The sequence below is a fragment of the Antechinus flavipes genome, chromosome 4, assembly GCF_016432865.1.
Source record: "Antechinus flavipes isolate AdamAnt ecotype Samford, QLD, Australia chromosome 4, AdamAnt_v2, whole genome shotgun sequence".
Classification (NCBI taxonomy): Eukaryota; Metazoa; Chordata; class Mammalia; order Dasyuromorphia; family Dasyuridae; genus Antechinus; species Antechinus flavipes.
Genome location: NC_067401.1, coordinates 23,283,696 through 23,297,509, shown reverse-complemented (window position 1 = coordinate 23,297,509; position 13,814 = coordinate 23,283,696). Strand labels below are relative to the sequence as shown.

The window sequence follows — 13,814 nt, the reverse complement described above, 5'->3', positions numbered from 1 at the left end:
AAACTCTTGTCTTGGTAGATCCTACAGCTGTGCATTGGAAATCATGACTTGTTCATGAAGAGGAGAAGAGTGGACTCCATCGAGATTCAGCAGATGAAAGCGCAAGCCAAGGAAGAGAAAGCTCGGAAGAAAGTGGGTTCATTCATTGTTCGTGGTTGAAGGGTGGGTTTCGCCTCTGGTGGCTCCTTCCCCTCGGACTCCTCCTCTGGAGGTTGGAGGAGATGGGATGTGTCTTTTCAGAAGATTATCCCTGAAGTGTTAGCTCTCCCATGCTTACAGACACATCTAACCTGCAGTTAGCCCAGGTGCTCGCCCTCCCACCTGTCATTGCTCAATAAAATGTACAGTGGCCTCTGGCCAGAAGAAATGGCCTGAGAACGTGGGGGGCGGTGCGACTGCGGGGCTGGTGCAGCCCCCCTAATGCTCCCCAACCTCGCAGCTCTCAGGGGAAGTGGGTTCTTTACCCATTCATGTGGGTCCTGATTGTGGGCACACCCGTGGTGTCATGGCGGCAGCTGCAATAGGCTTAGCTTACAAAACCCACAGTTGAGCCTAATTTGACTTTTTTCCCCTTCAGTCACGGTCCATCCCAGGAATAAGGTGAGTGTGGGGGCAGAGGCGGACATGGACTCTGCAGACAGCACGTCTGCCTTCATTTGTTTTCCAGATGGAGCATCAGAGGCTGGCCAGGGAGAAGCAGCTCAGGGAAGAGGCCGAGAGAGCCAAAGAGGAGCTGGAAAGGCGGCTGTTTCAGCTGGAAGCCGAGGCCCGACAAGCCAGCGAGGCCTTGGTGAGTGTGCCCGGGATGCCCACGGGTCGCCAGGCCGCTCCTTCCCCTCAAAAAACTAAGTCCAACCCCTTGTCGGCTTTGAAAGTCCCCTGCCCTGGCCTTGTGGCCCTCCCGGAGCTGAGCCCAGTGCCCACTCCCCCAGCTCCACTCCAAAGAGACCGCAGAGCTGCTGGCAGAGAAGGCGCAGATTGCTGAGGAGGAAGCCAAGCTGCTGGCCCAGAATGCCGCCGAGGCCGAGCAGGAGCGCCAGCGGCTGGAGGTCACCGCCCTGAAAACCAAGGAGGAGAAGCGGCTGATGGAGCAGAAAGTCAGGGAAGCAGAACTGCTGGCGGCCAAGCTGGTCAAGGAGTCAGACCTGAGGTGAGGGGGCGCTGACCTCGGGCATCTCCACCCCTGTGCCAGGCACCAGGCACCGGCCGCTGACATTTTTATTGTGGCTGAGCACTTCCAAGCACATTCTACCCATGCGCTTCTTTCATTGTCACAGCAGCCCTGGCTAATAGGTCTCATTGAGTCACTGGGAGGTCTCACCAAATCACTGGGAGGTCTCACTGAGTCACTGGGGGGTCTTACTGAGTCACTGGGGGGTCTTACTGAGTCAATGGGGAGGGTCTCACTAAGTCACTGGGAGGTCTCATTAAATCACTGGGAGGTCTCATTAAATCACTGGGAGGTCTCATTAAATCACTGGGAGGTCTCACTGAGTCACTGGGGGGTCTTACTGAGTCACTGGGGGGTCTTACTGAGTCACTGGGGGGTCTTACTGAGTCAATGGGGAGGGTCTCACTAAGTCACTGGGAGGTCTCACTAAGTCACTGGGAGGTCTCATTAAATCAATGGGAGGTCTCACTAAGTCACTGGGAGGTCTCACTAAGTCACTGGGAGGTCTCACTGAGTCACTGGGAGGTCTCACTAAGTCACTGGGAGGTCTCACTGAGTCACTGGGAGGTCTCACTAAGTCACTGGGAGGTCTCACTGAGTCACTGGGGGGTCTTACTGAGTCAATGGGGAGGGTCTCACTAACTCACTGGGAGGTCTCACTAAGTCACTGGGAGGTCTCATTAAATCACTGGGAGGTCTCACTAAGTCACTGGGAGGTCTCACTAAGTCACTGGGAGATCTCATTAAATCACTGGGAGGTCTCACTAAGTCACTGGGAGGTCTCATTAAATCACTGGGAGGTCTCACTAAGTCACTGGGAGGTCTCACTAAGTCACTGGGAGGTCTCATTAAATCACTGGGAGGTCTCATTAAATCACTGGGAGGTCTCACTAACTCACTGGGAGATCTCATTAAATCACTGGGAGGTCTCACTGAGTCACTGGGGGGTCTTACTGAGTCACTGGGGGGTCTTACTGAGTCAATGGGGAGGGTCTCACTAAGTCACTGGGAGGTCTCATTAAATCACTGGGAAGTCTCACTAAGTCACTGGGAGGTCTCACTAAATCACTGGGAGGTCTCATTAAATCACTGGGAGGTCTCACTAAGTCACTGGGAGGTCTCATTAAATCAATGGGAGGTCTCACTAAGGCACTGGGGGGCTCTTATTGAGTCACTGGGGGGGTCTTACTGAGTTACTGGGGATCTCACTAAGTCCATTGGGCAGATGAAGACACGGGGACCCAGGAAGTCTCAGAGACCCCAACAAATGGCAGAGGGGGGGAATCTGGATTCTGTGTTCTCTAATTCTACATCCAGAGTGCTTTCCCCAAGGCCACACCAGGAGCAGCAGGAGGTAAGTATAGGGGCACAAGAATCATCTTCTCTAGGGCTTTTTGACTGGCCCCTATTCACTATATTTGCCAGAAAGTGCCTGTTCCAATTGATCTTGGTCTTAGAAAGTTAACCAAGTTAGTATTTGCAAAAAGTTTTGTAATAAAAACTCCATAGTGCACATTCTAGGACTTGTCTTCCCAGCTCCCCCAAGCTCCAGTGGGTCCAGGTGCCAGAGCATGGCCACCTCTGAGGGTCCTGGGGGTCATCCTGAGGGCTTGGCGGGGTGGTGGGCGGGGGCTATGGTTTTCTAGTGCTGTAGCTCATGAGCCCCCATTGGTGTCCTACCATTGTGGATTATCCATTGATATTAAATAGCCAGCCAGACTTACTCATCTTTTAGAAATAAGTACTGGCTAAAGGCAGATCGGAAGAGGATTTGTACAAAATATTTCCCCAAACAAAGGGCCTGGTGTCCCACAAGTACATGTAGAGTCCAGATGAACGCGGGCTGTATCTAGAACACCTGGGACCAAGTGCTACAAAGCTCGGCTCCTGTCAATCCTTTTTCTGGAAGTCCTTTCTGTCTGGCTTTTGGGCCCTCAGAAGATGCCCTTGTGTATGGCACGGTTCTCTGTGAGGCCTGGGGCTCTTGGAGTTCCCCCAGGATGTTTAATTTATCTGACCTTTCCATGAGCTGCCATTCTGGGGAGGCCTCTGGGATGGGAGCGGGGAGTCCCGGTCCGCCAGCCTGCCTTCTCTGGCCAGGCTGGGCAGAGACAGAGCTCTTCAGGGCCCGCCCAGTGATTTCCTCTCAGCCGCTTGGCTGGGGTCTGGTTGTTCGCTTGAATATCTGGATCTTCCTTCTGGAGATGATCCCCAGGGGTCTCTTCAGCCACTTCCAGTGTGAGTGTAGCTTCTCCTCCTGTCTCACCTCATCCAGTGAGTTTTATGGCCCCAGATTTTGGTTGATGGATTTACCAGGGGCCTGAGCAAGCATTTAATTAAGTGGACGAGATGCTTGATTGATCCAGGAGAGTGGTTTGTAAACTGAGAGCTGGGGGCATCAGAAGCCTGGATGTTAGTGTTCTCTGGGGCCAACTGGACATGGGTATGCAGGAAGGGGGTGAAGAGTCCCCCTTGTGGCCAATGGCATTATCGAAAGGCTGGCTGGATAGCCTTAGAGGTAAAGCTTTTGGTTGAACAAACAAATGGGACTTTTTGGGTGTCTAATGATGCCCCAGGTAGAGATAAAAGCCATGATCTTGGTCACAATCTAAGGAGCTGGGACAGCAGCTGTTCAGTGTGATGTCCTGAAAAGAGCCGTGGATTTGAGGTTAGAGGATCTGGGCCAAATCCCGGCTTTCTCACTTATTGTCTGTCACGTGACCTTCACATTGCGGGGCCTCAGTTTCTCAGTATTGTCAGGGTTTTTTGTGGGTCTTTATGACCTTTGAAGTTCCTTGTCACTCTATAAAATTCTGTGATTTTTATTAGCTGACATAGCTAGGATATTTTAGAGTTTTAATATGGTTTGATCAGATTTTAAAGACAGTGAGTTCATTAAAATATTGGCGTTTTCAGAAAGCTTCAGTGGTCCCCAACTGATGAGAAGAGACAAGGTGTTTAGGTGAGCAGAGCCCTGGTGACTGGATAAGAATTTTTAAAGAGACTGCAGAGCCAAGTGAGGGAGGCCTCGGGAAGTCTGTCATGCATTAGCTTTGTTTGGAGGGAGTTCTTCAAGTTTGAATGGGGCCTTCTTGCCCACGCCTGGGCCTCCCGCCCTCCTGGCATGAGCCCTTATGGGAAGGAAGCGTACGTAGCTCTAAGGTGGAAAGCCTGGATGAAGGGCCCAGCTTCACCTGAGGGACGTTTTGTCTGACAGAACCAAGGAAACGGAATACCTGAAGCAGGACCTGAGCGAGGCCAGGGAAGCTGAGCGCCGGGCCAAGCAGCGGCTCCTGGACGTCATCCGCCCCTCTCAAACTGTGAGTGGGCTCGGGGGACTCATTGAGACGGTGGGCAGCAGCGTGTTGTGAGAGCTCAAAACACGATGTGATGCTGTAGCCCAGATGAGAAAGAAAGCCTCACTCAATCAGTAATTTATTGTTCTCTATGTGCCGGGACACAGGAGGAGGCAAAAGACAGGCCCTCCATCAAGGACCTCACAGTCTCATGGGGGGACAACACAACAACACACAAAGCAAGCTAGACACAGGAGAAGTGGGAAATCATTAAAAGAAGGGAGACACTGGGATTCAGAGGGTTTGGAGAAGGCGTCCTCCTCCCAGGCAGTTAGCCATTTCACAAATTTTTCTGGTCCTGAGAACTAATAAGTGTGGGATGACCTTAATGATGTATCATTTCATTCATTTAGCTGACATTAGAGACAGACTCTGTGCACATCGTACCCAGCACTCTAGGTAAACAAAGCAAAAGATGCCATTTTTTTTGTCCTTAAGGAGCTCTTTATTCTCCTTGGGAAACTTCAACATACACTCTCCATATATTTATTTCTTGAAGGTAGAGAAGGCTGGCTGGTGGATTGGGCCCCAGTTTGAGACTGTAGACTCAGTTCCCAGTTTTACCAATGATTCATTCTGGGATCATAGGAAAATCACAAGCTCTCTCCATGCCTTATTTAAGCTCTTTCTGAGTTTTTAAAGCAGCTGATGTGTTTTAACTCCTCTGATGGCTGAAAAATGGAGCTCTTTTTCTTCTTTTACAGCACATACACAGGTACCCTCAACCTTCCCCTATTGGGAGTGGAGATCTTGGAGTTGAAAAAGGATGTACGAGATTTGATTTAAAGGATATTGACCTGAAGAGACTATCCTTGGAAATAGAAAGGGAAAGGTAGGTACTGCCTCTGAACATCAGCTTTAGCAAATACACATAGATATGTGTATATACACACCACAATAATACATTATATACATACATACATATATACAAATACATATGTATATCACACATATGTTTATGTAAAATGAAATGCTACCTGAAGGAGCTTTTGTTGATCTTGACAGAATGAATTCACAACCTCCAAGGTCTACCTTTTTGGTCCTTATATTCAATCTAGATTTGTATGTCTTGGTTCTATGATTGAACAGTCTGTTTGTTAGTGTTTTTCTTTGTGTGTGGTGGAGAGATTGGAAGCTCTGAAACCATTCCTCCGTACAACGAGTTTCTGACAGTTAACTTTCATTCCTTAGCATGAGAGAGAATTCAGACGTCGGTGTCAGTTGGCATATGTATTTGAATAACAAAATTCTGGTTATTGAACTAGAAACTGGAATCTGGTTTGCTTTTTTCTAGAAGCGTCTGATAAAATCTAAAAAGGAGAGCCTTTCCACAGGACAATGGAGTCCTGACTGCTTCTATAGGGAGCTCATTAAATTACGGTAAATCTTTGTTAAGTCCTTTCAGTTGTGTCCGACTCTCTGTAACTCCACTTTGGGTTTTCTTGGAAAAGATACTGGATACTTCTCCAGCTCACTTGACAGATGAGGAGACTGAGGCAAATTAGAATAAGTGACTTGCCCAGGGTCATACGGCTAGGAAGTAAACTCAAGGCCTTCTGCTCTATCCACTGCATGAATTAGTTGCCCTGGTGGGCAGCTGAGGTGCTGTCCAAGAAGGAATGGAAATAATTCTAAGAGATGTAGACCTCACAAATTTTTGTGATCAGAGTAATGACAGTGGAGGACTTCTCTTCTTGTCTCTTCTGACATAGTCAGGGCTCTTGAGAACAGCTGCTTCACTTGAGTGAAGCAAAGGCTTGGAAAAAACAAGAAGAAAGTGGAATTCACATTGGCAAGATATCATTGAAAAAAATCTTGGTCAATCAGTGACCAAGCATATATTATGTGGCTAAGTACCATGCTCTGGGTTAAGTGCTGGGGATCCAGAGACAAAAAGGGAAAAAGTTGTTGTTTTCAAGGGGCATCTACTCTAGTGAAGAAGGCAAGTATATGCAAAGGATCATAGGTTCAGAGTACAGAGGCTCCTGGGCTGGGTAGTCCAACCCTTGTATTTCACAGATGAAGAATTGAGATTGAAGTGACTCATCTCCAACTATTAAGTGTAGGAGGCCTTCAAGCCCAACACACTGGCCACTGTGTCATGCTGTTACTCAGCAGAGTATCTAATTCTAAAAGTATCTAATCAGTAAGTAAATTAGTAATCAGATAAATAAAAGTATCTAATCAGCAGTATTGGGAAATAGTGTTTCCTAGGTGCTGGGTGGAAGGAATGTCCTCATGGGTAGGTGAGGAGGGAGAGCATCCTGGACATCTGGGACAGTCTGAGCCATGGTACTTAAGTGGCAATCAGAGCGCCTTGGGCACAGGACAGCAAATCTGCCAGTGTGGCTGGGTTTTGGTATGCAAGGAAAGTTATTAAGCTAAAGGTTGACTGGATGGATAGGAAGGTGAGCATGTGTGTGAAGAGATTATGAGATTTAAATGTCAATCAGAGGAATTTGATTCAGGACCCACTAGAAAGAATGACATGGTCAGGCTGGTGATTTAGGACAATCTCTTTGGGGCTTGCGGAGGATGGATTTTAGTAGGAAGAGACTTGAAGCAGGGAACTCAAGGAGATTGTCTGTGGTGATGGTCTAGGCCAGAGTGATGAGGGATTAATCAAAAGTGATGAACGTGTAAGTGGAGAGAAAGGTAGGGATGAAGTTTTGAGGAGCTAGAGATGCGAGACTATAACATTGGAGATGTGGAGTGAGTGGGATGAGTGAGAGTGAGGAACTGAACATGATTCTAAGATTGTGAACCTAGGAGGCTGCAAGGATGTTAGTAACCTCAGAAGAAATAGGCAGGGTTGGCAAAGAGGTGGGTCTCATGGGGAGATTTTGCCATAGTCTGGGTCTGGTCTAGTGCTTCTGGTTTTGAACTTGAAATGAGACATTCACAGACCAACTTATCAGTTAGCTTGGGTGGATAATAAAGCTATAGCATAGAAAGCATGCAGATCTATTCAAGGTGAGGGAAACTTCTCTGTCTCTGGATTGGTGGTGCTGCCACTACTCTACTCTGATGGAGTAGTGCTCTTGCCTCCTCCATAAATAGGAATGATTAAGAGGCAGAAGGTGCTGGAATTAAGAGGCATGGGGGGGAAGCTTCTTGTAGAAGAGAGGATTTTAAATAAGATATAAAAGAAGCCAGAGAGGTCAGTAGTTAACAGAGGAGGGAAATTGCTCCTGGCATGAGGGACAGCCAGAGAAAATGGGAATCATTTCTATAGAGGTGATAATTGGGAATTAATGTGGTCACTGAATGAGTGTAGAGGGAAAAGAAAAAGATCTCAGGACAACCTTTGGGTACACTCACAATTAATGGGTGGCTTTGGATGATGAATCAGTCAGGGAAAGAGAGAACAACAGGCAGCACAGGGAGAGGAGAACCAGGAGACGGCAAAGTTATAATAGCCCTTGGAGGACGGTGAATCCTGGAATAAAAGTTGATCGGCAGTGGTGCAGAGCGGGTAGGGAGTCTGAGGATTGAGAAAGGGTCCTTAGATCTGGCAATTAATCCAGAGACCACTGGCAGTTTCAGAGAGGGTACTTTCAGATTAGTTATGAGAGAAGAAACCAGAGAACTGGGATTAGGAAAAGGGAGGAGGAGTTTGGCAGAGAAAGGAAGGAGGTTTTGTCTATGACAAACTCACCCAAAACAAACATTAACACAAACAAAAACAATCCATACACTTGGGTGTGATTCATTAATCTGAATCCAAATGCCATAGCCAGAAACCATCATTTACAATTGAGCACAAGCTCCAAATCGTTAACAATATCATTAAAAATGTAATCTCAGCCTCATTCATTAGAAGGTTAAGACATCTGCTTAGTTGCTCAGGAGCAAGCAGATAATAGATCTGGTAGGCGGTCAGTGAGTATGACCTCTGGGTCACCTGCCCTTCCTTCTATGTTTTTCAGGTTAGATTATTTGGAAAAGAGTAAACATTTTGAATATCGATTAAAAGAACTGAAATCTGAAATACATGCCCTGAAACTTGAGGAAAAACAAAAGGGACCAATCTCTCATTGGAATGAAGTCTTTGGCTCACTAGACCTCACCTTGAGAAAGGTATGTAAGTAGAAGTAAACTAATAACGTACTAGACAAAAAGTGGTTGCTTAAGGTATAACTTTGCTGCCTAAGTCCAGTCATTCCTTGCCCTCCCTCCTTATCCCCAACATCTTCTCCTCTTCTCCTTTCTGACTTTCCTTTTAACTGGTTTCCTTTCCCTTCCCTTAGTTTCCCTGCAGCCTGTTCCAAGTAGCTTCTCTGAGTTTGATTTGTGATTTCATCTGTGTAAGGATCTTTTTTTTTTTAAAAGAACATTAGTGACTATTCCATAATTTATAGTTTAAGAAATTGTTTGGGAGCATTAAAAGATTGTCTCTTTCTTTCCTGGGGACACACAATCCATATATGTCAGAGACAGGACTTGAAACCAGGTTTAGGAAGATTTGGGAAATATTTTTTAAGCTATCCCATATTCTTCTAATTTGTTTATATTATCATTCTTTATGTCTAAATCACGAACCCATTTTGACCTTATTTTGATATACAGTGTTAGGTGTGGGTCAATGCCTAATTTCTGCCATACTAGTTTCCAATTTTTCCAGCAGTTTTTGTCAAATAGTGAGTCCTTATTCCAAAAGCTGGGGTCTTTGGGTTTGTCAAACACTAGATTACTGTAGTCATTGACTATTTTGTATTGTGAACCTAACCTATTCCACTGATTGACTATTCTATTTCTTAGCCAGTACCAAATGGTTTTGATGACCATTGCTTTATAATATAGTTTTACTTCTGGTACATCTAGGCCACCTTTATTTGCTTTTTTTTCATTAATTCCCTTGAAATTCTTGACCTTCTGTTTTTCCAGATGAATTTTGTTATTTTTTCTAGATCAGTAAAATAGTTTCTTGGAAGTTTGATTGGTATAGCACTAAACTATAAATAGATTAGTTTAGCTAGTATTGTCATTTTTATTATATATGCTCAATCTATCCAAGAGCACTTGGTATTTTTCCAATTGTTAGATCTGACTTTGTTTGGAAAGTGTTTTGTAGTTGTGTTCATATAGTTCCTGACTTTCCCTTGCAGAGAGATTCCCAAATATTTTATACTATCAATAGTTATTTTAAGTGGGATTTCTCTTTGTATCTCTTGCTGTTGGATTTTATTAGTGATGTATAAAAATGCCGATGATTTATGTGGATTATTTTGTATCCTGCAACTTTGCTAAAGTTGTAGATTATTTCTAATAGTTTTTTAGTTATTTTGTAGGGTTCTCTAAGTATACCATCACATTATCTGCAAAGAGTGATAATTTGGTTTCCTCATTACCTACTCTAATTTCTTTAATCTTTTTTTCTTCTCATTGCCAAAGCTAACATTTCTAATACAATATTGTATAGTAATGGTGACAGTGGGCAATCTTGTTTCACCCCTGATCTTACTGGGAATGGTTCCAGTTTATCACCATTACATGTGATGCTTACTGATGGTTTTAAATAGATGTCACTGACAATTTTAAGGAAAAGTACATTTATTCTTATACTCTCTAGTGTTTTTAATAGAAATGGATATTGGATTTTATCAAATGCTTTTTCTGCATCTATTGAGATAATCATATGTTTTTGGTTAATTTGGTTATTGATATAAAGACTAATAACTATTTTTTTTTTTTTATGAGACAAAGCTAGTAAGTGTTAGCTGTCTGGATTTTAACTCAGATCCTCCTGATTCCAGGGATGTTGCTCTATCTACTATGCCACCTATCTGTCTCAAAACTAATAATTCTTAAATGGTGTCTTTAAGTTCTGTCTTCTACTGGGATCTCAACTCAATTCTCCAATCTTGTTTACCTTGTCATTAAGCAGACTTTCCTTCCCAGAGGTGAACCTCATCTCTGAGGCTTCTTCTCATTATTTCATTTCTAATTTTTAGTGAATTATTTTCTTCAGTTAGCTTTCTTATCTCTTTTTGCATTTGGCCAATTAAACTTTTAAATGAGTTGCTTTGTTCATTGGATTTTTTCCACTTCACAAATTCTGTTTTTTTCAAGGAGTTGTTTTCTTTTTTCATTTTGCCAAAACTATTTTTTAAGGAGTGATTTTCTTAGACAATTTCTTAGACAATATTTCCTTTTCCAGAGCTCTCATTTCCTTGCCCCATTTTTCTTCTAACTCCCTTTTAAGATCCTTTTTTGATTATTCCATGAGACCCTTGAGAGATGGAAACTAACTTATATCACCCTTTGAGGCTTTGCCTGGAGATATTTTGTCATTAGTGTCCTCAGAGTTTGAGGTCTGTTCTTCCCTGTCTCCATAAAAACTATCTATGGTCAGAGCTCTTAGGGAAAAGGGGAGATTATCCCAAGCTTTCTCTACAAGTGACAGCAATTTAATGTTGTCCTGAGGCTAGTGCTACTTCCTTCTCATGCTGGGTGTCTATAACCAAGTCCCCATTGTTACACTGGAGGTCAGAGGTTCATTATTTGCCTTCTGTAGTTGTGTTGGAGGTCTCACAACTAGTCTGCTAATCTACTGGCTTCTGAATCAGGACATAATAGCAAATGCTGCTGTATTTTGGCTGTGAGCCTCTTACTAGATCCCCCAGTGCTCAGAAGCCTTTCTGCCCTAGGTCTCCCTAGGTGCACTGCACTGGACTACAATCCTCACCTTGCCCAATAGAGACAGACCTTTCCTCAAGTTCTTCCAAAATATCTTCTGTTAGAAATTTGTTACACTCCAAACATTTGTGGGTTCTGTTACTCCAAAATCTGTTCAGAGGATTGATCTGGTATTGATCTGAGGGAAGTCAGGAAGAACTCAAGACAAATCATGTCTACTCTCTGTCATCTTGGCTCTGCCCCCTTCATTATTGCATGATGAGCTCATGAACTTTGGGGGCTTTTAAATTTTTTTTCATTTTCTTTTATCCCATAATTCTTGTTTATTATGTTGTAGCCTTTTTTGGAGAGCCAGTCTTTTTCCATCTCTGTGAGATTACTCTTTTTCTTTTAAAAATCTTTTTTGTTATTTTTATAAGTTGTCACTATTTTTGAGGTAACATAAGGGAGCTAGTTCAAAAAATGGTCACTATTTTGTTGGAAGGCAAAGAGAAGCTCCTTCCATTTCATGGACACCAGGGAATCCCCAAATAAAAATTCTCACCAATGATGTTGACCTTAAATGCTGGGTTTTAGAAACCTGTGTGTGAAGAGGATCTCTTCTATGTGTAAATCAAGGCAGGATGTGCCAGGCATTCCATTTACTTTCCTGGGAAAGGAGAATCAGGAAGATGAAGGCTGTCATCCAGCCAAAGACAGGTCCTATTGAGTATCCTTGCTCTGACTTCTCCAAACCTTGGTTTCCTCCTTGGTGAAATGAAGCTATTAAGCCTCATGAGGCTGTTGTGATGATCCCATGAGAGCTAGAGCATGTAAAATGCCCTGTAGTGCTAATAGTGCCCTGTTGGTACAAGTTGTTATCAGTTATAATAGTGATTTAGAAGGAATGCCCTCTTTCCCCAGTAGGGTTTTTCCCCTTAGGCCCTGCTAACAGCTTTTAACTGCCAGCATATTGAGGAGAATCAATTAGTAAAAATGCTGTTAGATCTCTTTTATATCCTGTCTGCTTATTATGCTTTCAATTTCAGGAGTGATGCATTAGTATAATGTGGCTCAGCTGGTTCTAAGTCAAGTTCTTTAAAGAACGTAGAAAACTTTTTCTCAAGGGCTTTCCTACTGCTTTGTGACTTGGTGCTACTTATGGTCGTCAATCATCTTCCTCAGTAACTTTTTAATTTTGACATTAGATCTACTTATCTCAGGCTCTCCATTCATCACTCTAATCCCCCTGCTGGTTGTGAAGGAGCTTTGGCTTGTTCCATTTCTGACTTGGGCTGGTTCACTCTTTTTTAGGCATTTTTAGGAACTCAGTGATTCCTCCCTCTCAGAACTTCTGAGCTGCAGAGATCTGTGAGCCTCAGCCTTCCCAGGGAAGGATTCCAGGCCTTTGACACCTGTGGGCCCCACTGCTATTTTTCAAATGAGCTGGCAAATTGTTGAAGATTCTTCCCCTGTGAAAGGTTGATTAACTTTTTGAAGGCTGCAATGGCCTCATTCTTGTCTTTGTTCCCCCACACCTAACACCTAGGTCCTGAGGGTTTTTCTGAAGTACAAGTGATCACTACAATGAAGGGGTTCTTTTGTTGTGATCACTTTTACTTCAGTTAAAGTGTCTAAGCAATGTTAATAGTATGAATCAGCAGCTTGACTTTTGCCAGTTCCTTTTTTGTTTGTTTGTTTTGAATCCACAGCTTGTTTAAACACATCATTTTGGAATTACTGGAATCGCATACAGTATCTTCTTTCTCCACCATTTCTTCTAGTCTGATAGTCTTTATTCCAACCAGGTAGTGACTTGACTGTGCACAGACATGATTTTGAAATAAATGTTACTTCTATAATCAGCTAGTTCCTTCCTCTTGAAGTAAACTTAATTTAACTTTTTTTTAATGATGATGCTTGGTGTTTGCCACATTTTCTTTCTGCTATTTGTTTTGAAAGAAGATTTTAATAACACCAGTCTGAGGTTACTTTATTTTTTTTCCAATCCCTAGTCATATTTTCCAAAAAAATTCCCATCTTCTCGGTCGAACAAATATATTTAAAGTGCTTTTTGTTGTTAGCCTTTGCTTTCCCATCATTCTCCTTACCAAATCTATACCTCCAGTTTCCTTGAGGATGAAAGCTATTCCTTGGAAAGAAGTTTTTAAGTGTACTTTGCATTTTTAGTTCAGCAAAGGAGGGCCGTGCTATGGTAGAATTACATTTCAACTTGGGTACTTCTTTGCTATTGAAGGCACCATCATGGATTAAGCTGTGTGAAGCACAAGGTGGACAGGATGAAAATCTCCAGAGGCCATTCCCTGCTTATCCGCTAAACACTTTGAGTAGCTGGCCACGCATCAACAACTGCCATAGCATGACAGGAGAAAAGTGTTCAGTTTCTAATAACATGGGAACAGGAACTCGCAAAAGTATTGTAAAGGTAAGAATACACCATCTTGCTTCTACCAAAATGATGACCATTTTATATGCTTAATGAAACTGTTAGGCTGGTTACCACATATCCACTCCAGCCTTCAGCTGTCTTAATCACCAATGGAAAAAAGACCATTTCAATGAACCCATCCCCTGGTAGTTACCAGATTCAAGGTTTTAATGCTTCTCATGAATTATTTTCTATCATTAAAAACTTTTTAGGCCTCATG

At 43.4% G+C, this 13,814-nt stretch overlaps 1 protein-coding gene across 1 annotated transcript in view; it reads left to right on the top strand.

Moving 5' to 3' along the window:
* LOC127558742 (merlin-like) overlaps positions 1–13,814 on the top strand; it is a 52,756-nt gene that overhangs the window by 34,423 nt on the left and 4,519 nt on the right. The window contains exons 11-17 of the mRNA XM_051992015.1: positions 19–132; positions 668–790; positions 933–1,150; positions 4,389–4,491; positions 5,232–5,359; positions 8,457–8,607; positions 13,403–13,591. Coding sequence (XP_051847975.1) covers positions 19–132; positions 668–790; positions 933–1,150; positions 4,389–4,491; positions 5,232–5,359; positions 8,457–8,607; positions 13,403–13,591 — 1,026 coding nt within the window. The remainder of the gene's footprint in view (positions 1–18; positions 133–667; positions 791–932; positions 1,151–4,388; positions 4,492–5,231; positions 5,360–8,456; positions 8,608–13,402; positions 13,592–13,814) is intronic.